The sequence below is a fragment of the Salvelinus fontinalis genome, chromosome 40 (genome assembly GCF_029448725.1).
Source record: "Salvelinus fontinalis isolate EN_2023a chromosome 40, ASM2944872v1, whole genome shotgun sequence".
NCBI classification, from domain to species: domain Eukaryota; kingdom Metazoa; phylum Chordata; class Actinopteri; order Salmoniformes; family Salmonidae; genus Salvelinus; species Salvelinus fontinalis.
In genome coordinates, this window is record NC_074704.1 from 24,385,428 (window position 1) to 24,410,207 (window position 24,780).

The 24,780-nt window shown below is 45.1% G+C and overlaps 1 protein-coding gene across 1 annotated transcript in view; it reads left to right on the top strand.

Moving 5' to 3' along the window:
• LOC129839362 (nidogen-1-like) overlaps window positions 1–24,780 on the top strand; it is a 71,520-nt gene that overhangs the window by 22,619 nt on the left and 24,121 nt on the right. Inside the window, exons 5-11 of the mRNA XM_055906754.1 lie at window positions 4,778–4,918; window positions 5,151–5,402; window positions 6,893–7,093; window positions 8,725–8,958; window positions 17,114–17,251; window positions 21,361–21,489; window positions 21,832–21,975. Of these exons, the coding sequence (XP_055762729.1) occupies window positions 4,778–4,918; window positions 5,151–5,402; window positions 6,893–7,093; window positions 8,725–8,958; window positions 17,114–17,251; window positions 21,361–21,489; window positions 21,832–21,975 (1,239 nt within the window). The remainder of the gene's footprint in view (window positions 1–4,777; window positions 4,919–5,150; window positions 5,403–6,892; window positions 7,094–8,724; window positions 8,959–17,113; window positions 17,252–21,360; window positions 21,490–21,831; window positions 21,976–24,780) is intronic.

The window sequence follows — 24,780 nt, forward strand, 5'->3', positions numbered from 1 at the left end:
TATCCCAGTCTGCTGTTCCCACATGCTTCAAGAGGGCCACCATTGTTCCTGTTCCCAAGAAACCTAAGGTAACTGAGCTAAACGACTACCACTCCGTAGCACTCACTTCCGTCATCATGAAGTGCTTTGAGAGACTAGTCAAGGACCATATCACCTCCACCCTACCTGACACCCTAGACCCACTCCAATTTGCTTATAGCTCCAATAGGTCCACAGACGACGCAATCGCAACCACACTGCACACTTCCCTAACCCATCTGGACAAGAGGAATACCTATGTGAGACTGCTGTTCATCGACTACAGCTCAGCATTTAACACCGTAGTACCCTCCAAACTCGTCATCAAGCTCGAGACCCTGGGTCTCGACACCGCCCTGTGCAACTGGGTACTGGACTTCTTGACGGGCCGCCCCCAGGTGGTGAGGGTAGGTAACAACATCTCCACCCCGCTGATCGTCAACACTGGGGCCCCACAAGGGTGCGTTCTGAGCCCTCTCCTGTACTCCCTGTTCACCCACGACTGCGTGGCCATACATGCCTCCAACTCAATCATCAAGTTTGCAGACAACACTACAGTGGTAGGCTTGATTACCAACAACGACGAGACTGCCTACAGGGAGGAGGTGAGGGCCCTCAGAGTGTGATGTCAGGAAAATAACCTCAAACTCAACGTCAACAAAAGGAGATGATCATAGACTTCAGGAAACAGCAGAGGGAGCACCCCCCTATCCACATCGACGGAACAGTAGTGGAGAGAGTAGTACGTTTTAAGTTCCTCGGCGTACACATCACGGACAAACTGAATTGGTCCACCCACACAGGCAGCGTGGTGAAGAAGGCGCAGCAGCGCCTTTTCAACCTCAGGAGGCTGAAGAAATTTGGTTTGTCACCAAAAGCACTCACAAACTTTTACAGATGCACAATCGAGAGCATCCTGTCGGGCTGTATCACCGCCTGGTACGGCAACTGCTCCGCCCACAACCGTAAGGCTCTCCAGAGGGTAGTGAGGTCTGCACAACGCATCACCGGGGGCAAACTACCTGCCCTCCAGGACACCTACACCACCCGATGTCACAGGAAGGCCATAAAGATCATCAAGGACAAGCACCCGAGCCACTGCCTGTTCACCCCACTATCATCCAGAAGGCAAGGTCAGTACAGGTGCATCAAAGCAGGGACCGAGAGACTGAAAAACAGCTTCTATCTCAAGGCCATCAGGGACAACATACTGACTCAACTCCAGCCACTTTAATAATGGAAAAATTGATGTAAAAAATGTATCACTAGCCACTTTAAACAATGCCACTAAATATAATGTTTACATACCCTTCATTACTCATCTCATATGTATATACTGTACTCGATACCATCTACTGCATCTTGCCTATGCTGTTCTGTACCATCTCATTCATATATCTTTATGTACATATTCTTCATCCCTTTACACTTGTGTGTATAAGGTAGTTGTTGTGAAATTGTTAGGTTAGATTACTTTCGCTACACTCGCATTAACATCTGCTAACCATGTGTATGTGACAAATAAAATTTTATTTGATTTCTTGGAGCTCTACGGACAATTCCATCGACCTCGTGGCTTGGTTTTTGCTCTTGACATGCACTGTCAACTGTGGGACCTTATATAGACAGGTGTGTGCCTTTCCAAATCATGTACATTCAATTCAATTTACCACAGGTGGACTCCAACCAAGTTGTAGAAACATATCAAGGATGATCAACAGAAACAGGATGCACCTGAGCTCAATTTCGAGTCTCATAGCAAAGGGTCTGAATACTTGTGTAAATAAGGTATTTCCGTTTGAAGTGTATGTACACAATTAGTTCGGCATTTTCAACACACAGGTTTCTTAAGACTAGAAGAGAAGAAGCCAATTTCTCCTCAACCAAATCAAATAAAACTTTATTTGTCACATGCGCCAAATACAACAAGTGTAGACCTTACCGTGAAATGCTTACTTACAAGCCCTTAACCAACAGTGCAGTTCAAGAAGAGTTAAAATATTTACCAAATAAACTAAAGTAAAAAATAATTAAAAGTAACACAATAACATAACAATAACGATGCTATATACAGGGGGTACCGGTACAGAGTCAGTGTGCTGGGGTACAGGTTAGTTGAGGTAATTTGTACATGTAGGTAGGTAGGGGTGAAGTGACTATGCATAGATAATGAACAGCGAGTAGCAGCAGTGTACAAAACAAATGGAGGGGGGGTCAATGTAAATAGTCCAGTAGCCATTTGATTAATTGTTCAGCAGTCTTTATGGCTTGGGGGTAGAAGCTGTTAAGGAGACTTTTGGTCCTAGACTTGGCACTCCGGTACCGCTTGCCGTGCGGTAGCAGATAAAACAGTATGACTTTGGTAACTGGAGTCTCTGACAATTTTATAGGCTTTCCTCTGACACCACCTATTATATACACTTCCGTTCAAAAGTTTGGGGTCACTTAGAAATGTCCTTGTTTTTGAAAGAGAAGCAATTTTTTTGTACATTCAAATAACATTAAATTGATCAGAAATACAGTGTAGACATTGTTAATGTTGTAAATTACTATTGTAGCTGGAAACGGCAGATTTGTTATGGAATCTCTACATAGGCGTACATTGGCCACTTATAAGCAAACATCACTCTGTGTTTCAATGGCATGTTGTGTTAGCTAATCCAAGTTTATCCTTTTAAAAGGCTAATTGATCATTGATCAGAAAACCCTTTTGCAATTATGTTAGCACAGCTGAAAACAGTTGTTCTGATTTAAAGAAGCATTAAAACTGGCCTTCTTTAGACTAGTTGAGTATCTGGAGCATGTTGACCTGTTTTAAAGGTCTTACTCACATCGGCTGCGGAGAGCGTGATCACAGTCGTCCGGAACAGCTGATGCTCTCATGCATGTTTCAGTGATACTTGCTTCAAAGCGAGCATAGCTGTCTATTTAGCTCGTCTGGTAGGCTCCTGTCACTGGTTAGCTCTCAGCTGTGCTTCCTTTGTAGTCTGTAATAGTTTGCAAGCCCTGCCACATCCGACGAGGGTTGGAGCCGGTGTAGTACGATTCGATCTTAGTCCTGTATTTACTCTTTGCCTGTTTGATGGTTCGTCGGAGGGCATAGCGGGATCTTTTATAAGCTTCCGGGTTAGAGTCCCACTCCTTGAAAGCGGCAGCTCTACCCTTTAGCTCAGTGCTGATGTTGCCTGTAATCCATGGCATCTGGTTGGGGTATGTATGTACAGCCACTGTGGGGATGATGTCATCGATGCACTTATTGATGAAGCCAGTGACTGATGTGGTGCACTCCTCAATGCCATCGGAAGAATCCCGGAACATATTCCAGTCTGTGCTAGCAAAACAGTCCTGTATGCGTAGCATCCACGTCATCTGACCACTTCCGCATTGCGCGAGTCACTGGTACTTCCTGCTTTAGTTATTGCTTGTAAGCAGGAATCAGGAGGATAGAATTATGGTTAGATTTGCCAAATGGAGGGTGGGGGAGAGCTTTGTATGCATCTCTGTGTGTGGAGTAAAGGTGGTCTAGAGTTTTTTTCCCCTCTGGTTGCACATGTGACATGCTGGTAGAAATTTGGTAAAACTGATTTAAGTTTGCCTGCATTAAAGTCCCCGGCCACTAGGAGCGCTGCTTCTGGGTGAGCATTTTCTTCTTTGCTTATGGCCTTATAGAGTTGGTTGAGTGGGGTCTTAGTGCCAGCTTCGGTCTGTGGTGGTAAATAGACAGCTACGAATAATATAGTTGAGAACTCTCTTGATAGATAGTGTGGTCTACAGCTTATCATAAGGTACTCTACCTCATGCCAGCAATACCTTGAGACTTCTTTAATATTAGACATCGCGCACAAGCTGTTATTGACAAAAAGACACACACTCCCACCCCTCGTCTTACCAGACGTAGCTTCTCTGTTCTGCCAGTGATTTGAAAATCCCTCCAGCTCTATATTATTCGTGTTGTCGTTCCGCCACGACTCGGTGAAACAGAAGATGTTACAGTTCTTAATGTCCCGTTGGTCGGACAATCGTAATCGTAGGTCATCAATTTTATTTTCCAATTATTGCATGTTAGCAAGTAGAATTGATGGCAGCGGGAGTTTACTCGCTCACCTACGGATTCTCAAAAGGCAGCCCGATCTGCTTCCTCTTTTCCTCCGTTTTTTTCTACACGCAAATGACGGGGATCTGGGCCTGTTCCCAGGAGAGCAGTATATCTTTCTCGTCTGACTTGTTAAAGGATAAAGCTTCTTCCAGTTCGTGGTGAGTAATCCCAGTTCTGATGTCCAGAAGTTATTTTCGGTCATAAGAGACGGTAGCAACAACATTATGTACAAAATAAGCTAAAAAATAAGTTACAAACATCGCATAAAAACAAACGGAATGTGGTTTTGTCTTCTTTTTGCGTACAAACGTGAAAGACTATCATGCATGTTGTTGATGTTAGTTAATGCGTGTGCAGTTAGGGCAAGGCGTGCTGGTTTGTTTTGAGCTTCTTTGTTTTGAGCCATGCTGCTTTGTTTAACCGGCCAATGAAATTACACTCTTAGAAAAAAAGGGTTCTTTGACTGTCCCCATTGGATAATCGTTATTGATTCTAGATAGAACTCTTTTTGGTTCCCAGTAGAACCCTTTTGGGTTCGATGTAGGGTTCTTCAAAGGTTTCTCTTATGGGGACAGCCGGTTAACCCATTTATGTTCTAGATAGCAGCTTTTTTTTCTAAAATTGTATTTTTTCTAAGAATGTGGTTTGTCTTCTTTTTGGCAGTGTTTGCGTACAATTCGGAGACATGCGCCCGTAACAGGCAGAAGTGCTCGTCCTTCGCTGACTGTAAGGACTACACCAATGGCTACTGCTGCCACTGTAGGCCTGGTTTCTATGGCAATGGCAAGAACTGTGTGGCTGAAGGTAGGAGTAACCCCATACCCAAAGTACATACAGTATTTGTGTAATAAGGGTTAGGGCTAGCCTGCTACCTTCATTATAATGAAATATGTCATATAAAGTATAAGAATGATTCAATATTTTATAACGAAATTGAAAACCTGATCATGCTTGACACACAGTCACACATCAGTTACATTTAAAGTTACTTTAATTAAAATCGAATTAAGTTAGTTTCCTCACATTCCACACGCAGGAAAGCCCCAGAGGATGAACGGCAAAGTGAACGGCCGGGTGTTTGTGGGCAACTCGCCCTCGCCGCTGGATTTTTCCAACAACGACCTGCACTCGTACGTGGTGGCCAACGATGGGCGCGCCTACGTGGCCATCAGTACCATTCCGGCCGGCCTGGGACCCTCCCTGCAGCCCCTGTCTTCCCTGGGAGGGGTCATCGGCTGGGCCTTCGCTCTGGAGCAGCCCGGCTATGAGAACGGCTTCAGCATCATCGGTAAGAGCTGTTTGACGATTATCTTGCACATTGTGTCAATCTTGCACATTGTTGTGTCATTAAGAGTTGTTTTAAGGTAAGAGCTGACATTGGGTGAATCACAAAAGTGATTCATCGCTTCCTTGATTCATAACGAATCGAGGAAAAACAGTTGAGAAAGTGCCATAGTGTCATTAAAAAGGCAGCAGTTGATTTGAATACATTAGGCTTTTCTCATGTGTGTTGGGTAGCATTTGGTTTAGCTTCTCCCTCCATTGTAGCAAAGGTACCTGGGGCTTGGGGCTTTGTTGTGATCTAATGAGATGTCTTTCAAAGACAGGTGTGAATGACCGCTGTGGGATTGCTGCTTAGGTCAACATTTATTCAAGTTCACTTTGATTAGCTTGATTTATTTGCTCTCTTTGAATGACAGATTTTTTTTTATAGTCAGAGGCTATGTCCAAAATCTGTCTCACCTACTACTTACCTAAATGGCATACTGTGTACTGTAAGAATGTACTGTTTAGTAAAAACAAATGCAGTAAACAACAAATATTAGCATACCTGGCTCATTCATACTGAGAATGTGTCATCTAATGCACAATTGCGTTGATTCCCGCCATTCGCTCATTTTGGTACGGCGCGTCTCCTCGGTTGATTATCAGCTGTTGTCAAACACACGTTGGTCTCGATAGACGATTCTATTCCTCAATAGTATGCAGCGAATTCTACTAGATTAAAAGCAGAAATGAGTATGACATCCTGGCATTTAAAGCATACAGCATTTTGGACATTTCACATATGTACTATAAAACAATTTTTGTTGCATACCCAAAATGCCTACTATTTAGAACCCAAGTAAGGGTATTCGGACACTGCCAATCTCTTTGCTCAGGGAAAGTAGATTCTCTACTGGGCTTTTGAGTGGTATACGTGGACGTTTGAGTGAATTGTGCCAAGTGATCAGGACTATCTTCCTCTTTTTGATACTTTCCTCAACAAGTTGAACTCCGCTTTAGTCTTCCACTTGGACATGATTTGTAGGTAGAACGATGATGGGGAAAATGATGGGGAATTTGTTCTGTGTTCCTGTTTTTGGTCAATCTTTCTACTTTTCGGCCTCAAAATTTTGCTCAAGCTCATTGCTTCCAGCTGGCATCACTTCTTTCAAAATATTCCCCTTTGATGTGTAATGTTATTGGCTCCAGGGAGAACTAAAAGTAGGGGGATACATTCAAGGGTATGGGTGGGGATGCAGAATAAAGTTGCCCCTAAATGCTGATCTTAGGTACGGCTAGGTTTTGTTTTTCATCACATAATGGTTGAGGTTAACTTTTGGGCAAGGCAAGATGATCCTAGATTTGTGCTCAGGAGCTGAAGAGAACCTATGAGATTTGGTTGTCTCTCTCTTTCCCTCTCCCACCCCCATCTCTGCTCACACATACACACGCACACAAACACCCTCAACCCCACAACCACCCTCAACCCCCCCCCCCCCCCTCCCCCTCCAGGTGGCGTGTTCTCCAGGCAGGCCGAGGTGACCTTCTTACCGGGCAACGAGAGGCTGACCATCAAGCAGGAGTTCAAGGGCATCGACGAGCACGACCACCTGGTGGTGAGCACCGAGCTGGAGGGCCGTCTCCCTGAGGTCCCACGCGGCTCCACTGTCCAGATCGACCCCTACAAGGAGATCTACCAGTATGGCAGCAACCGTAAGTCACGACCACAACCAATATAACTTGGAATGCAGACTTGGGGTCTATTCCATTTCAATTGAGTCAATTCAGGAAGTAAACTAAAATGATTTTGATCTCCTGAATTTAAATGGAATTGACCCCAATCCTGGAACTCGACACTGTCACAGTTTGTAGTACATCTAATCACATAAGAAAGGTCAGCATTTATCCAAATGTTGTTATTAGTCAAAGTGCTCTTGCGTGCGACCAGATAGTAGTCTTTCCTATTCTTTTCATGAAACACATTGTCTTAGAAACACTTTTGGCAGCAATTACAGCTGTGAGTCTTCTTGGATAACGTCTCTAAGAACTCGGCACACCTGGATTGTGCAATATTTGCCCATTTATTATATATTTTTTTATTCAAGCTCTGTCAAGGTGTTGGGGATCATGGCTAGACAGAAATATTTAAGTCTTGCCATAGATTTGCAAGCAAATTTAAGTCAAAACTGTATCTTGGTAAGCAACTCCAGTGTAGATTTGGCCTTGTGTTTTAGGTTGTTGTCCTGCTGAAAGGTGAATTCCTCTCCCAGTGTTTGTTGGAAAGCAGAATGAACCAGGTTTTCCTCTAGGATTTTGCCTGTGATTAACTCCATCCCGTTTCTATTTATCCTGAAAACTCCCCAGTCTTTGCCTCAAGAATACCCATACCATGATGCAGCCACCACTATGCTTGACAATAAGGAGGCAATTACTCAGTGATGTGTTGTGTTGGATTGGCACCAAACATAAGAATTTCCATTTAGGCCAAAAAAAGTATATTCCTTTGCATGCTTTTATTGCAGTAGTATGTTATTGCCTGGTTGCATACAGGATACATGTTTTGGACTGTTCTGTATTTATTTTGCACATTTGTATTGTTAATTTGTCATTATTGTGGAGTCACTACAATGTTGTTGCTCCATCCTCAGTTTTCTCCAATCACGGCCATTTAAAATCACCAATCACCAATGGCGTAGTTTCCTTCCTGTCCTGCAGCTCAGTTCAGAAGGACGACTGTACCTTTGGTGTGTCTGGGTGGTTCAGTACATCATCCACAGCATGCTTATTACTAGACCATGCTTAAAGAGATATTCAATGTCTGACTTGTTATTGTTACCAATCTACCAACACTGCCCTTCTTTATAAGGCTTTGGAAAAGCTCTCTGGTCTTTGTAGTTCAATCTGTGCTTGAAATTCAGCACTTGACTGAGGGAACTTACAGATATTGTATGTAGAGGAAGGGGTAGTCATAAAATATTAATGTCAACACGTATTATTTCATACAATGTGATTTGTTAAGCCAAATTTGACTCCTGAACTAATTTAGGCTTGGCTAAACAAAAGAGGTAAATTCTTATGCAACAACTATATTCTAGTTCTAGTATTAATTAGAAAAAATGTGTTACATTTTCTTTTCACTTTGACATTATGGACTGTTTTGTCTAGATCAATGACAAAAATTCTAAATGAAATCTATTTAAATCAATTCCAAATCAAATTAAAATCAAATCCCACTTTGTAACGCAACAAAATGTGAAAAAAAACCAAGGGTGGTGAATACTTATGATACCAACTGTAAATGGATGTTCAATGTAGTAACACTCCATCTTCCATATTCTCTTCAGTGATCACCTCCTCCTCCAACCGCGACTACACTGTGAGCCTACCGGATGGCAGTGTCCAGACCAAGACCTACCAGTGGCGTCAGACCATCACCTACCAGAGCTGTCCCAATGACGAGGAGGTCAGGGCCGTGCAGTCTACCCAGCAGCTCAGCGTCGACCAGATCTTCGTCATGTACGACTCGGGCAACCAGCTGATCCGCTACGCTATGAGCAACAAGATCGGCTCCATCCACAGTGAGTAGAACCCCTTGTGTTACAGCTAATCTTTGTTCATGTTCTCCTATAATGTTATGCTAACCTTGTGCTTATGTTCTGCTAGTTGTGTTAACCTTCTGTTGATATTCTGCTAATGTTCTGGTAACCCTCTGCTAACAGGATTGGGCCCATCCTCAGTGAGTGTAGCCTATCATTTAGATACTGATAATCTTCAGCTAAAGTTGTGCTAATGTTCTCCTACCTTTCTACTTTCCCGCTACATAAATCATCAAGGAACTCACCAGGTACAACCCTAAATTTGTAAACATGGGCACCCTCATAGATATTATCCTGACCAACTTGCCCTCCAACTACACCTCTGCTGTTTTGAATCAGGATCTCAGAGATCACTGCCTCATTGCCTGCATCCGCTATGGGTCCGCGGTCATACGACCACCCCTCATCACTGTCGAACGCTCCCTGAAACACTTCTAATCAACCTGGCACGGGTATCCTGGAAGGATATTGACCTCATCCCGTCAGTTGAGGATGCCTGGTCGTTCTTTAAAAGTAATTTCCTCACCATCTTAAATAAGCATGCCCCTTTCAAAAAATGTAGAACAAAGAACAGATATAGCACTTGGTTCACTCCAGACTTGACTGCCCTTGACCAGCACAAAAACATCCTGTGGCGGACTGCAATAGCATCGAATAGTCCTTGCGATATGCAACTGTCCAGGGAAGTCAGGGAAGTCAGGAACCAATACACGCAGTCAGTCAGGAAAGCAAAGGCTAGCTTTTTCAAGCAGAAATTTGCATCCTGTAGCTCTATCTCCAAAACGTTTTGGGACACTGTAAAGTCCATGGAGAACAAGAGCACCTCCTCCCAGCTGCCCATTGCACTGAGGCTAGGTAACACGGTCACCACCGATAAATCCATGATAAAAGAAAATTTCAACAGGCATTTCTCTACGGCTGGCCATGCTTTCCTCCTGGCTACCCCAGCGACGGCCAACAGCTCCACTCAGCCCCCCCCCCCCCCCCCCCCCCCCCCCCCACACCCGTACAAATCAGCTGGGCTAGACAATCTGGACCCTCTCTTTCTAACACTATCCGCCGCCATTGTAGCAACCCCTATTACAAGTCTGTTCAACCTCTCTTTTGTATCGTCCGAGATCCCTAAAGATTGGAAAGCTGCCGCGGTCATCCCCCTATTCAAAGGGGGTGACACTCTAGACCCAAGCTGTTACAGACCTATATCCATCCTGCCCGGCCTCTCTAAAGTCTTCGAAAGCCAAGTTAATAAACAGATCACTGACCATTTCGAATCCCACCGTACCTTCTTCGCTGTGCAATTCGGTTTCCGAGCTGGTCACGGGTGCACCTCAGCCACGCTCAAGGTACTAAATGCTATCATAAACGCCATCGATAAAAGACAGTACTGTGCAGCCGTCTTCATCGACCTGGCCAAGGCTTTCGACTGTGTCAATCACCGTATTCTTATCGGCAGACTCAATAGCCTTGGTTTCTCAAATGACTGCCTCGCCTGGTTCACCAACTACTTCGCAGACAGAGTTCAGTGTGTCAAATCGGAGGGCCTGTTGTCCGGACCTCTGGCAGTCTCTATGGGGGTACCACAGGGTTCAATTCTCGGGCCGACTCTTTTCTCTGTATATATCAATGATGTCGCTCTTGCTCTCTACGCAGACGACACCATTCTGTATACATCTGGCCCTTCTTTGGACACTGTGTTAACTAACCTCCAAACGAGCTTCAATGCCATACAACACTCCTTCCGTGGCCTCCAACTGCTCTTAAACGCTAGTAAAACCAAATGCATGCTTTTCAACTGTTCGCTGGCCGCACCTGCCCGCCCGACTAGCATCACTACCATGGACGGTTCTGACTTAGAATATGTGGACAACTACAAATACCTAGGTGTCTGGCTAGACTGTAAACTCTCCTTCCAGACTCATATTAGACATCTCCAATCCAAAATCAAACCTAGAATTGGCTTTCTATTTCGCAACAAAGCCTCCTTCACTCACGCCGCCAAACTTACCCTAGTAAAACTGACTATCCTACCGATCCATGACTTCGGCGATGTCATCTACAAAATAGCTTCCAGCACTCTACTCAGACTGCATCCAGTTTGCTATCACAGTGCCATCCGTTTTGTTACCAAAGCTCCTTATACCACCCACCACTGCGACCTGTATGCTCTAGTCGGCTGGCCCTCACTACATATTCGTCGCCAGACCCACTGGCTCCAGGTCATCTATAAGTCTATGCTAGGTAAAGCTCCGCCTTATCTCAGCTCACTGGTCACGATAACAACACCCAACCATAGCACGCGCTCCAGCAGGTATATCTCAATGGTCATCCCCAAAGCCAAAACCTACTTTGGCCGCTTTTGCTTCCAGTTCTCTGCTGCCAGTGACCGGAACGAATTGCATAAATCGCTGAAGCTGGAGACTTATATTTCCCTCACTAACTTTAAACATCAGCTATCTGAGCATCTACCGATCGCTGCAGCTGTCCATAGTCCATCTGTAAATAGCCCACCCAATCTACCTACCTCATCCCCATATTGTTTTTATTTACTTTTCTGCTCTTTTGCACCAGTCTCTCTACTTGCACATCATCATCTGCTCATTTATCACTCCAGTGTTAATCTAATAAATTGTAATTACTTCGCTACTATGGCCTATTTATTGCCTTACCACCTCACGCCATTTGCACACACTGTATATAGACTACTCTATATAGACTTTCTTTTTTTCTATTGTGTTATTGACTGTATGTTTGTTTTATTCCATGTGTAACTATGTGTTGTTGTTTGTGTCGCACTGCTTTGCTTTATCTTGGCCAGGTGGCAGTAGTAAATGAGAACTTGTTCTCAACTAGCTTACCTGGTTAAATAAATGTAAAAAAAAAAAATACTGTATGGCTCATCCTCTATGTTTGTCTGGATGTGGCTGTAAGACCGACACCTGATGCTTAAATTTAAATGATGGTGGAAGCCCTGTGTGGATTTGAATCAATGGATTTGTATGATCGATGTTAGTAATGACAGGCAAACAGGAGTACCAAGAAGGACAGTCGAGGCAAAATAAAATTGTCGTGGATAAAATCCCAGTCTCCACACAAGACCTGGACGGAGTCTGAGGAGAAAGTGAGAAGAATAATCGATGACAAGCTGCAGATAGATCAGAAGAAGGTGGAGGTGGAGTGCGCCCACAGGATTGGAAAACCTACCTCTGGCCCAGGTGACAGACCCAGGTCAATAGTGGTAAAGTTCCCGAGGTACAAAGACAAGGTGGTTGTTATGGAGAGGAACCAACATCTTCCTCAACGAGGACCACTCTGAAACTGATCCCAGCTATGAAAGCTGCCAGACAGCGTGGGGACATTGCGTACATCTGTAACCACAGGCTCATTGTCCTCCCACCCAAAAGCCTGGAAGGGGTGAGAGAACCAAGCAGATGGGTTCATAGCCTAACCCCCGCACCCTGATTGACGGCATGCTTTGTTTGTGGTTTCCCATATTATGTCTATCTCTAATAAGCTACCCAGGAAAGGGCAATAAATAGTCCATATTACTACATGCAGTCTAAGAAATATGATTCGTGAAATCAATAACCTGCTAATCTCAGGTAGCATTCATACACTACATGACCGAAAGTATCTGGACACCTGCTCGGCGAACATCCCATTCCAAAATCATGGGCATTAATATGGAGTTGGTCCCACCTTTGCTGTTTTAGCAGCCTCCACTGTTCTGGGAAGGCTTTCCACTAGATGTTGGAACATTGGTGCAGGGACTTGCTTCCATTCAGCCACAAGAGCATTAGTTAGGTCGGGCTCTGATGTTGGCCGATTAGGTCTGGTTCACAGTTGGCGTTCCAATTCATCCCAAATGGGGTTGAGGTCAGGGCTTTGTGCAGGCCAGTCAAGTTATTCCACACCGATCTCGACAAACCATTTCTGTATGGACCTCGCTTTGTCCACAAGAGCATTGTCATGCTGAAACAGGAAAGGGCCTTACCCAAATTGTTGCCACAAAGTTGGAAGCACAGAATCGTCTAGAAGGTCATTGTGTGCTGCAGCGTTAATAGTTCACTTCACTGGAACTAAGGGGCCTAGCCCGAACCATGAAAAAGCCCCAGACCATTATTCCTCCTCCACCAAACTTTAAAGTTGGCACTATGCATTCAGGCAGGTAGCGTTCTCCTTCTCCTGACATCCGCCAAATACAGATTTGTCCGTCGGACTGCCAGATGGTGAAGCATGACTAATCACTCCAGAGAAAGCACTTCCACTGCTCCAGAGTCCAATGGCGTCGGGCTTTACACCACTCCAGCCGACGCTTGGCATTGCGCGATCTCAGGCTTGTGTGCGGCTGTTCGGCCATGGAAACCCATTTCATGAAGCTCCCGACAAACAGTTATTGTGCTGACGTTGCTTTCAGAGGCAGTTTGGAACTTGGTAGTGAGTGTTGCAACCGAGTACAGACAATTTTTATGCGCTGCACACTTCAGCACTTTACTAGTCCCATTCTGTGAGCTTGTGTGGCTTACCACTTCACAACTGAGCCGTTGTTGCTTCTAGACATTTCCACTTCACAATAACAGCACTTACAGTTGACCGGGGCAGCTCTAGCAGGGCAGAAATTTGACGAACAAGGTGGTATCCTTTGACTGTGCCAAGTTGAAAGTCTGGTGTGGCTGAAATACACAAATCCACTAATTTGAAGGAGTGTCCACATACTTTTGTTTACATAGTGTATATTAGCTATCACTTAGACTCACTTAGTTAATTCATTTGTCAACACAGCAGCAGCAATACAGGGATATTAATATCCATAGGACAGACAGGAATAGATATAGGGGAGGTGTCTCTGTATACAGTGTTATCGGAAAGTATTCAGACTCCTACCCTTTTTCCACATTTTGTTATGTTACAGCCTTATTCTAAAAGAGATTTAAATGTTTTCCTCATCAATCTACATACAATACCCAATAATGACAAAGTGAAAACAAGTTTAGAAATGTTTGTAAATGTATTAAAACAAAAAAACAGAAATACTTTATTTACATAAGTATTCAGACCCTTTGCTATGAGACTCAAAATTAAGCTCAGGTGCATTATGTTTCCATTGATCATCCTTGAGATTGGATATGATTTGGAAAGGCACACAACTGTCTATATAAGATCCCACAGTTGACAGTGCATGTCAGGGCAAAAACCAAGCCATGAGGTTGAAGGAATTGTCCGTAGAGCTCCAAGACCGGATTGTGTCAAGGCACAGATCTGGGGAAGGGTAGCAAAACATTTCTGCAGCATTGAAGGTCCCCAAGAACACAGTGGACTACATCATTCTTAAATGGAAGAAGCCTGGAACCACCAAGATTCTTCCTAGAGCTGGCCGCCCGGCCAAACTGAGCAATCGGGAGAAGGGCCTTGTAAGGGAGGTGACCAAGAACCCGAAGGTCACTCTGTCAGAGCTCCAGAGTTCCTCTGTGGAGATGGGAGAACCTTCCAGAATGACAACCATCTCTGCAGCACTCCACCAATCAGGCCTTTATGGTAGATTGGGCAGATGGAAGCCAGTTCTCAGTAAAAGGCACATGACAGCACGCTTGGAGTTTGCCAAAAGGCACCTACTCTCAGACCATGAGAAACAAGATTCTCTGGTCTGATGAAACCAAGATTGAACTCTTTGGCCTGAATGCCAAGCATCACGCCTGGAGGAAACCTGGCACCAACCCTACGGTGAAGCACTGTGGTGGCAGCATCATGCTGTGGGGATGTTTTTCAGCGGTAGGGACTGGGAAACTAGTCAGGATCGAGGGAAAGATGAACGGATCAAAGTACAGAGAGATCCTTGATGAAAACCTGCTCCAAGCACTCAGGACCTCAGACTGGGACAAATGTTCACCTTTCAACAGGACAACGATCCTAAGCACACAGCCAAGACAATGCAGGAGTGGCTTCAGGACAAGTTTCTGAATGTCTTTGAGTGGCCCAGCCAGAGTCCGGACTTGAACCTGATCGAATATCTCTGGAGACCTGAAAATACAATTGCAGAAACTCCCCAAATATAGGTGTGTCAAGCTTGTAGCGCCATACCCAAGAAGACTCGAGGCTGTAATCGCTGCCAAAGGTGCTTCAACAAAGTACTGAGTAAAGGGTCTGAATACTTATGTAAATGTAATATTTCATTTTTTTAAATACATTTGCAAACAAATCTATCAATATGTTTTTGCTTTGTCATTATGTGGTATTGTGTGTCGATTGATGAGGGATTTTTATGAGGGGTAACGTAACAAAATGTGGAAAAAGTCAAGGGGTCTGAATACTTTCCGAATGCACTTTATGTTCAGAGCCAAATTCCAGTGAAGCTCAGAGAGGATGTCTTTCCTAAAGTTGTTCTAGTGTTGTGGTTGCAGTTTCACCCGCCTCATCTAAAGCCTCTTCTTTTGGGGTGCTGCTATTGGCCACCAAGTGCTAACATTATCCGGATAATATGTGTGCAATGCTTGATAGCGTATATGATGAGAAGTCTATTTTCCGGGTGACCTAAAAAATATCGGTTTTCATCAAGTTGTCCACTCAAGAAGAAACTGCTTACTGTAACCAATGCCTGTAATCTGCTTCAGGTTATTAATCAAGCTACCAGGGTGTTTACAAACAGTACAGAAACTACTGTAATACACCCACGTGTATTGATTATATTTTTGTAAAACTGCTGAACTTTGTGCTAAAGGTGCATCCACACCCATTGGATGTAGTGACCACGATAAAATAGCTGTCTCCAGAAAAGCTGAAGTTCCATGGCAGGGCCTAAAATATTGTTGTGACTGGTGGATGCTGCTGTGTGAAGGCATGCAAAACATGCAAAACATGCCTTCAACTGGAAGAATTGTAGCCTTTCCATTGTCGTTTTCAATGCACTTGCATTCAGTAGCATCTAGGAATCACATTATTATTATGACACGTGTTGACGTCAAACGGGAAAACCAAAGACACCGGTGGTTCCTAATGGTTCTTGCTGGTGTTTACAGGACAGCTGGTTCTAAGAGACTAGGATCAGGACCTGCGATTGTAACAGAATACATTTTTCCCAACATATTCTTCTGTCTCTACTCATACGTGTGTCTTCTTTAGACATCTGGGGGTTGTTGTTACCACTCATTTGTTGTCTCAATGGACCCTCGTATTACATACATTTCTTGTCAAGAGCATTTGAATTCCTGACTATACACAGTATGGAATGTCGAGCCAAAAGAATAGTAATTATCTCTTGAGTAACATTATCTGTAGGTAAACCAAAACCTTTGTGTTGTATTTCCTCAGCTGGCCTTTCAAAGACACCCAAATCCTTGACAGGGTAAAGGTTAACGGCTAAGGTAAACAAGGGGCCATGCGTCAGTTCACAAAAGGTTATTTACTGCAGGTAGGAGGTGTAAGAAGAGTGGGGGAGGGGGAGAGGAAGGCACCGGGAGAGGGGTGAAGGTACACTGGGGGTGGCGGTCAGGGGGCCGGGGGTAGGTTATGCAAGCAAACTTGACTCAGCTGGAGTTTATTGGCAAAAGTGTAACATCTGTGCTGAGTTTCCTGTGTGGACGCAATGGGGTCTGGAGGAGCAGGGACTTAAGACATGCCCCCCCCATCCCCAATAAGCAGCTGTCTGATAAGTGGTCTGCATGTCCCTTCTAACAGCCAGGAGAGGTGTCTTACATGCCTGTGTCTTCAAAACTGAGACATTGTGTGTTTGTGTGTGTGTGATGTCACAACATCTTGTCCACATATTCCACAGCGTAAGGCATTTCCAACAATAACTAACGTGAGGGTTACTAGGAATCTATTCATTTCAGGTTCTAGTACTATACTGTGGCTTTTCAGACTGAAGTATCCAAAGACTGAAGTAACTCCAAAGTAGAACTCCCCTGATCCCTTGATTTACAAAATCCATAATATGAAAACAGCCACACAAAAGCCTTACTGAAGGACTACATGTAGCCTATAACTGAATTGCTGTTTGTCCAACCAATTGTTTACTGCAAATATTTTGCTTAAATTCTAGCTATAACATCAGAACTAACCCTGAACTAGGCATTGATGGCATCACCCACTATCACGGATCCCATTGCTGCCCCTCAAGAGAGTGGACGTTTGTTTTGATTGACAGGTGGTCCACCAGAGCAGAACCCATGTTTCACCGGCAGACACGGCTGCGACACCAACGCCGCCTGCAGACCCGAAGAAGGCATCCAGTTCACCTGCGAGTGTTCCACTGGTTTCACTGGGGACGGACGTCAATGCTATGGTAGGGGCCCCGCACACTATACACATCAGCTTAAACCTACACCAGCTGATGCATAAGGGACATGGGGAATAGTCTATTGAAGTTTGGGTTATACTTGATTTGACCTATTTACCTGGAAATTCATTAAAGAATGCGTGGTAATAACTTTATTACTTTATTATTTAATAAACTTATCGGTTTCATGGGGATTCTTTGAAATAAAGAGTACTTCATTTCCTTAAACAATTTCAGTAGCAGAGCATACCAATTGTAGCAATTTTTTGGGAATAAATACTAGCTGTAATAGGACTAAAAGTGAAGTTTCCCTAGACATTGATCTTCGGTCAGTTTAGCAATTTCCCCACTAAGGATTGGGGGAAGGTTAGGATTGGGCGAGCTGATCCTAGATCTGTACATTTGGTGTGAAAACAGCTCATTACCTTTCATGACTGATCTTCATAAAATAGGTAGTATTCGTAAGATGGCATCTTCATAGTAGTGGGGATGATATTACATTTGGCTTATTTTGCACTTTCTAAGAACTCAGAGACGCTTTACATCAGCAAAGGGCAAGACCACCCAAAGAGATAAGCAAGTACTACAGGATCGGTGTAACGGTCCTGACCTGTTTTATGTTGTTTTTTATGTGTTTATGGTCAGGGCATGTGTTTTGGGTGGGCAGTCTATGTTATCTGTTTCTATGTTGGTTTTGGGTTGCCTGGTATGGCTCTTGATTAGAGGCAGGTGGTTTGCATTTTCCTCTAATTAAGAGTCATATTTAGGTAGGGCGTTCTCACTGTTTGTTTGTGGGTGATTGTCTCCTGTGTCGTTGCATGTATTTACCATACAGGACTGTTTGGCTGTTCGTTTTCGTTTCGATGTCGTCTGTTTCCTGTTCGTGAGTTTTCGTTTCAGTTATGTAAGTTTATGTTCAGGTTTCGTTCTACGTCGTTTTCATATTTTGTTAGTTTGTTAAAGTGTTTGTTTTCGTGTTGCCATCATCATCGTTTTTTGAAATAAAAGATGGCTTATTTCCCTCAAGCTGCATTTTGGTCTGAAGATCCTTCTCTCCTCACCTCGTCCGAGGATGAGGAGAGTGACAGCCGTTACAGAATCACCCACCACGCTAAGACCAAGCGGCAAGGGAAAAATAAACGGAGTAAGGGACAGGAGAAGAAGGAGCAATGGACATGGGACGATTTATTGGATGGAAAAGGTGTCTACACATGGGAGGAGATCCTGGCTGGTAGAGATCGCCTCCCATGGGAACAGCTGGAGGCACTGAGGAGAGCAGAGGCTACCGGAGAGAGGAACCGGAGCTATGAGGGAACGCGTCTGGCACGGAAGCCCAAAAAGCCCGTAAGTAATTCCCAAAAATTTCTTGGGGGGGGGGGCTAGGAGGTAGTGGGCCTAGGGCAGGTAGGAGACCTGCGCCCACTTCTCAGGCTTACCGTGGAGAGCGGGAGTACGGGCAGGCGCCGTGTTACGCAGTAGAGCGCACGGTGTCTCCTGTACGAGTGCATAGCCCAGTGCGGGTTATTCCACCTCCCCGCACTGGTAGGGCTAGATTGGGTATTGAGCCAGGTGTCATGAGACCGGCTCAACGCGTCTGGTCTCCAGTGCGTCTCCTCGGGCCGGCATACATGGCACCTGCCTTACGCATGGTTTCCCCGGTTCGCCTACATAGCCCGGTGCGGGTTATTCCACCTCCCCGCACTGGTCGGGCAACCGGGAGCATTCAACCAGGTAAGGTTGGGCAGGCTCAATGCTCAAGAGTGCCAGTAGCCTCCACGGTCCGGTATTTCCGGCGCCACCTCCCCGCCCCAGCCTAGTACCTACAGTGTCTACACTACGCACTAGGCTACCAGTGCGTATCCTGAGCCCTGTTCCTCCTCCACGCACTCTCCCTGTAGTGCGTGTATCTAGCCCGGTGCCTCCAGTTCCGGCCCCACGCACTAAGCTACCAGTGCGTCTTCAGAGCCCTGTACACACTGTATCTTCTCCCCCTACTAATCCTGATGTGCTTGTCCTCAGCCCGGCGTCACCAGTGCCGGTACCATGCATCAGTTATAGAGTGGGCTTTGAGAATACAGTGTGCCCTGTCCCTGCTCCCCGCACTAGTAGGAAGGTGCTTATCCTTAGCCCGGTGCCTCCAGTTCCGGCACCACGCACCAGGTCTACAGTGCGCCGTATCCGGCCAGAGCCATCCGTCTCCCCAGCGCCATCTGAGCCATCCGTCTCCCCAGCGCCATCTGAGCCATCCGTCTCCCCAGCGCCATCTGAGCCATCCGTCTCCCCAGCGCCGTCTGAGCCATCCGTCTGCCAGGAGCCTGCAAAGCCGCCCGTCTGCCATGAGCCTGCAAAGCCGCCCGTCTGCCATGAGCCTACAGAGCCATCCGCCAGACAGGAGCCGCTAGAGCCGCCCGCCAGACAGGATCTGCCAGAGCCGCCCGCCAGACAGGATCTGCCAGAGCCGCCCGCCAGACAGGATCTGCCAGAGCCGCCAACCAGACAGGATCTGCCAGAGCCGCCAACCAGACAGGATCTGCCAGAGCCGCCAACCAGACAGGATCTGCCAGAGCCGCCAACCAGACAGGATCTGCCAGAGCCGTCAGAGAGCCATGAGCCGTCAGAGAGCCATGAGCAGCCAGAGCCGTCAGAGAGCCATGAGCAGCCAGAGCCGTCAGAGAGCCATGAGCAGCCAGAGCCGTCAGAGAGCCATGAGCAGCCAGAGCCGTCAGAGAGCCATGAGCAGCCAGAGCCGTCAGAGCGCCATGAGCGTCGAGAGCCGTCAGCCTGCCATGAGCGTCGAGAGCCGTCAGCCTGCCATGAGCGTCGAGAGCCGTCAGCCTGCCATGAGCGTCGAGAGCCGTCAGCCTGCCATGAGCGTCGAGAGCCGTCAGCCTGCCATGAGCGTCGAGAGCCGTCAGCCTGCCATGAGCGTCGAGAGCCGTCAGCCTGCATAGACCTGCCAGAGTCCCTCAGCCAGGATCTGCCAGAGTTTATCAGCCGGGACCTGCCCCTTGTCCCGGTGCTGCCCCTTGTCCCGGTGCTGCCCCTTGTCCCGGTGCTGCCCCTTGTCCCGGTGCTGCCCCTTGTCCCGGTGCTGCCCTTTGTCCCGGTGCTGCCCCTTCTCCTGGTGCTGGATGTTTATTTAGGGGATGTGAGTTTTAGGGTGGGCATTGGGAGGGGAAAACAAAAACGGGGAGTGACTATGGTGGTGTGGGGACAGCGTCCAGAGCCGGAGCCACCACCGTGGTCAACTGCCCACCCAGACCCTCCCCTGGACTTTGTGCTGGTGCGCCCGGCGTTCGCACCTTGAGGGGGGGGTTCTGTAACGGTCCTGACCTGTTTTATGTTGTTTTTTATGTGTTTATGGTCAGGGCATGTGTTTTGGGTGGGCAGTCTATGTTATCTGTTTCTATGTTGATTTTGGGTTGCCTGGTATGGCTCTTGATTAGAGGCAGGTGGTTTGCATTTTTCTCTAATTAAGAGTCATATTTAGGTAGGGCGTTCTCACTGTTTGTTTGTGGGTGATTGTCTCCTGTGTCGTTGCATGTATTTACCATACAGGACTGTTTGGCTGTTCGTTTTCGTTTCGATGTCGTCTGTTTCCTGTTCGTGAGTTTTCGTTTCAGTTATGTAAGTTTATGTTCAGGTTTCGTTCTACGTCGTTTTCTTATTTTGTAAGTTTGTTAAAGTGTTTGTTTTCGTGTTGCCATCATCATCGTTTTTTGAAATAAAAGATGGCTTATTTCCCTCAAGCTGCATTTTGGTCTGAAGATCCTTCTCTCCTCACCTCGTCCGAGGATGAGGAGAGTGACAGCCGTTACAATCGGTCCTTATCTCTTAGGACAGACTGTAGCATAGGAAAACAAGCAATGTCATCAGAAATGCCCCATCACTAATAATTCATATTATTAATATACTGTAATGTACAGTATATTGTTACATATACTACAAATGACACAAATTATCACGTTAAATAATTTATTACAAATATGCAATGAAATAATGTCATTATTATTATGGCTGTTGATATGCCTTGCAGTAAACATTCATCTGGTGCAACAGAATTGCTCTTATGGATGCAAATAAAGTTGTTTGAATTGAATGTGTTCATTTTGTAGACATTGACGAGTGCAGAGAGATGCCAGAGATCTGTGGTTCTCACGCCATATGCAACAACCAACCGGGAACATTCCGCTGCGAGTGTATGGACGGTTTCCAGTTCGCCAGCGATGGCAAGACCTGTGTCGGTATGTAGTGCTGAAAAAATGTGTTTGCAGCTGTGTTGGTCTTTGGATGACCTCCAATATAACTCTGTTGCTTAACTTAATACACGCTCTAAATACAGTAACCTTTTACAGATTGTTTCATAGCATCTATATATTAATCTTAAACTCAAATTTAAGAGTTTCTATGCTATTTCAGTCTATTCATCTGTTGTTTTCATTAGTCTATCAAACCGTCTACTGAGAACTTTCTCACATTTGCTACTCATTTTTATGGTTTTAGTTTAATCAAACTAAGGATTCAGGGTATTCCCGTCTCCACCAAGTCTAAAATCTGCCTCTCCCTTTCCCCCCTATCCTTTGTAGAAGTGGACCGTCCCATAGACCACTGCCAGAGGGGTACCAATAACTGCGACATCCCAGAGAGGGCACGTTGTAGCTACACGGGGGCGTCTGCCTATATCTGCTCCTGTCTGTCCGGCTTTGTGGGTGATGGTTATACTTGCCAGGGTAGGGTGACACTTTAAATCAAATCAAATGATTTATATAGCCCTTCTTACATCAGCTGATATATCAAAGTGCTGTACAGAAACCCTGACTAAAACCCCAAACAAGAAACAATGCAGGTGTAGAAGCACTCTGTGTGTGTGTGTGTGTGTGTGTGTGTGTGTGTGTGTGTGTGTGTGTGTGTGTGTGTGTGTGTGTGTGTGTGTGTGTGTGTGTGTGTGTGTGTGTGTGTGTGTGTGTGTGTGTGTGTGTGTGTGTGTAACTCTTCCTATGGGAACCAGAAGTCCCAAAAAAATGTTTTTTACCTACTGGGGATTTTGTTGGTCTCCGCAAGGTCAAATGCTATTTCTAGGCGGTTTAGGTCAAATGCTATTTCTAGGCGGTTTAGGGTTAAGGTTAGAATTAGTGTTAGGGTTAGAATTAGGTTTTAGGTTTACATGCTGACCAAACCACTCGCGCGCGTGTTGATTTTGTACCCCCACACCAGACACGATCAGGACACGCAGGTTGAAATATCAAAACAAACTCTGAACTAATTATATTAATTTGGGGACAGGAGCGAAAAGCATTAAACGTTTATGGCAATTTAGCTAGCTTGCTGTTGCTAGCTCATTTGTCCTGGGATATAAACATTGGGTTATTATTTTACCTGAAATGCACAAGGTCCTCAATTCCGACAATTAATCCACAGATAAAACGGTAAACCGAATTAGTTTCTCGTCATCTCTCCTCTTTCCTTCAGGCTTCTTATTATTATTTTGGACTTAATATGGCGGTTGGCAACCAACTTCACAGTATTACTACAACCTTCCGGAGTGTGGACCTAAATTCATCTTTCAATCACCCATGTGGGTATATTCTCCTAAAAACCTATGAGGAGATGGGAGAGGCCAACTTGCAGCGTGATGAGCGTCACAAATAGAACCGATTTCTATTGTAGCGCATGGCCAAACAGACTGACACCCGCGAGCAGTGTGGGTGCAATGGTTGAATAACATGCATGTGTAAGATTTTGAATGGGACTGAATTGTGTGTCCCCACAAGGTTAGCTGTACAAGTGTGTGTGTGCAGTGTGTGCGTGCTGTGTGTGTGTGTGCGTGCGCGCGCATGGTGTTCTCTGAGGTTGAAGCACTTTTTAAAATCTTAACTAAGGAAATGACTTAAATGATCTGAACTCACTCACAGCAGCAATATTTATTTGTCATCAGGTGATATGTCTAGACCTTTTTTACATGTTTTATTTATTTGTTATAATTATTTTAGGGGGTAAATAATATTGCAGATAGATTGTAGCTTCCATCAACGTTATTGTCTGCATCATTTCCAATCCCCCGTATATTTTGTCGGAAGTTTACATACACCTTAGCCAACTACATTTAAACTGAGTTTTTCACAATTCCTGACATTTAATCCTCGTAAAAATTCCCTGTTTTAGGTCAGTTAGGATCACCACTTTATTTTAAGAATGTGAAATGTCAGATTAATAGTTGAGAGAATGATTTATTTCAGCTTTTATTTCTTTCATCACATTCCCAGTGGGTCAGAAGTTTACATACACTCAATTAGTATTTGGTAGCATTGCCTTTAAATTGTTTAACGTGGGTGAAACGTTTCGGGTAGCCTTCCACAAGCTTCCCACAATAAGTTGGGTGAATTTTGGACCATTCCTCCTGACAGAGCTGGTGTAACTGAATCAGGTTTATTAGGCCTCCTTGCTCGTAGACGCTTTTTCAGTTCTGCCCACAAATTTTCAAATGGGACCGAGGTCAGGGCTTTGTGATGGCCACTCCAATACCTTGACTTTGTTGTCCTTAAGCCATTTTGCCACAACTTTTGAAGTATGCTTGGGGTTATTGTCCATTTGAAAACCGATTTGCTACCAAGCTTTAACTTCCTAACTGATGTCTTGAGATGTTGCTTCAATATATCCACATATTTTTCCTCCCTCATGATGTCAGCTATTTTGTGAAGTGCACCAGTCCCTCCTGCAGCAAAGCACCCCCACAACATGATGATGCCACCCCTGTGCTCCCCCTTTTTCCTCCAAACATATCGATGGTCATAATGGCCAACAGTTCTATTTTTGTTTCATCAGACCAGAGGACATTTCTCCAAAAAGTATGATCTTTGTCCCCATGTACAGTTACAAACCGTAGTCTGGCTTTTTTATGACGGTTTTGGAGCAGTGGCTTCTTCCTTGCTGAGCGGCCTTTCAGGTTATGTCGATATAGGACTCGTTTTATTGTGGATATAGATTCTTTTGTACCTGTTTCCTCCAGCATCTTCACAAGGTCCTTTGCTGTTGTTCTGGGATTGATTTGCACTTTACGCACCAAAGTACATTCATCTCTAGGAGACAGAGCGCGTCTCCTTCCTGAGCGGTATGACGGCTGCGTGGTCCCATGGTGTTTATATTTGCGTACTACTGTTTGTACAGATTAACGTGGTACCTTCAGCCGTTTGGAAATTGCTCTCAAGGATGAACCAGACTTGTGGAGGCATTTGATAAAGTACGATTGGAGTTTATATATAAATGCCTGGAATATTTCAATTTTGGAGAAGCTCTTATAAAACAGGGTTAAGGTTATGTATAGTAAACCTAGCTGTAAAAGAGTAAATAATGGCTACGTCTCAGAAAGTTTTAAACTGTCAAGAGGAGTAAAACAAGGTTGTCCACTATCGGCATATCTATTTATTATTGCCATTGAAATGTTAGCTGTTAAAATCAGATCCAACAATAATATCAAGAGCCAGCTGAGGCATCCCCGGTTGCTCCGGTAGCGGCAACCAGACCCGACGTCACCTACA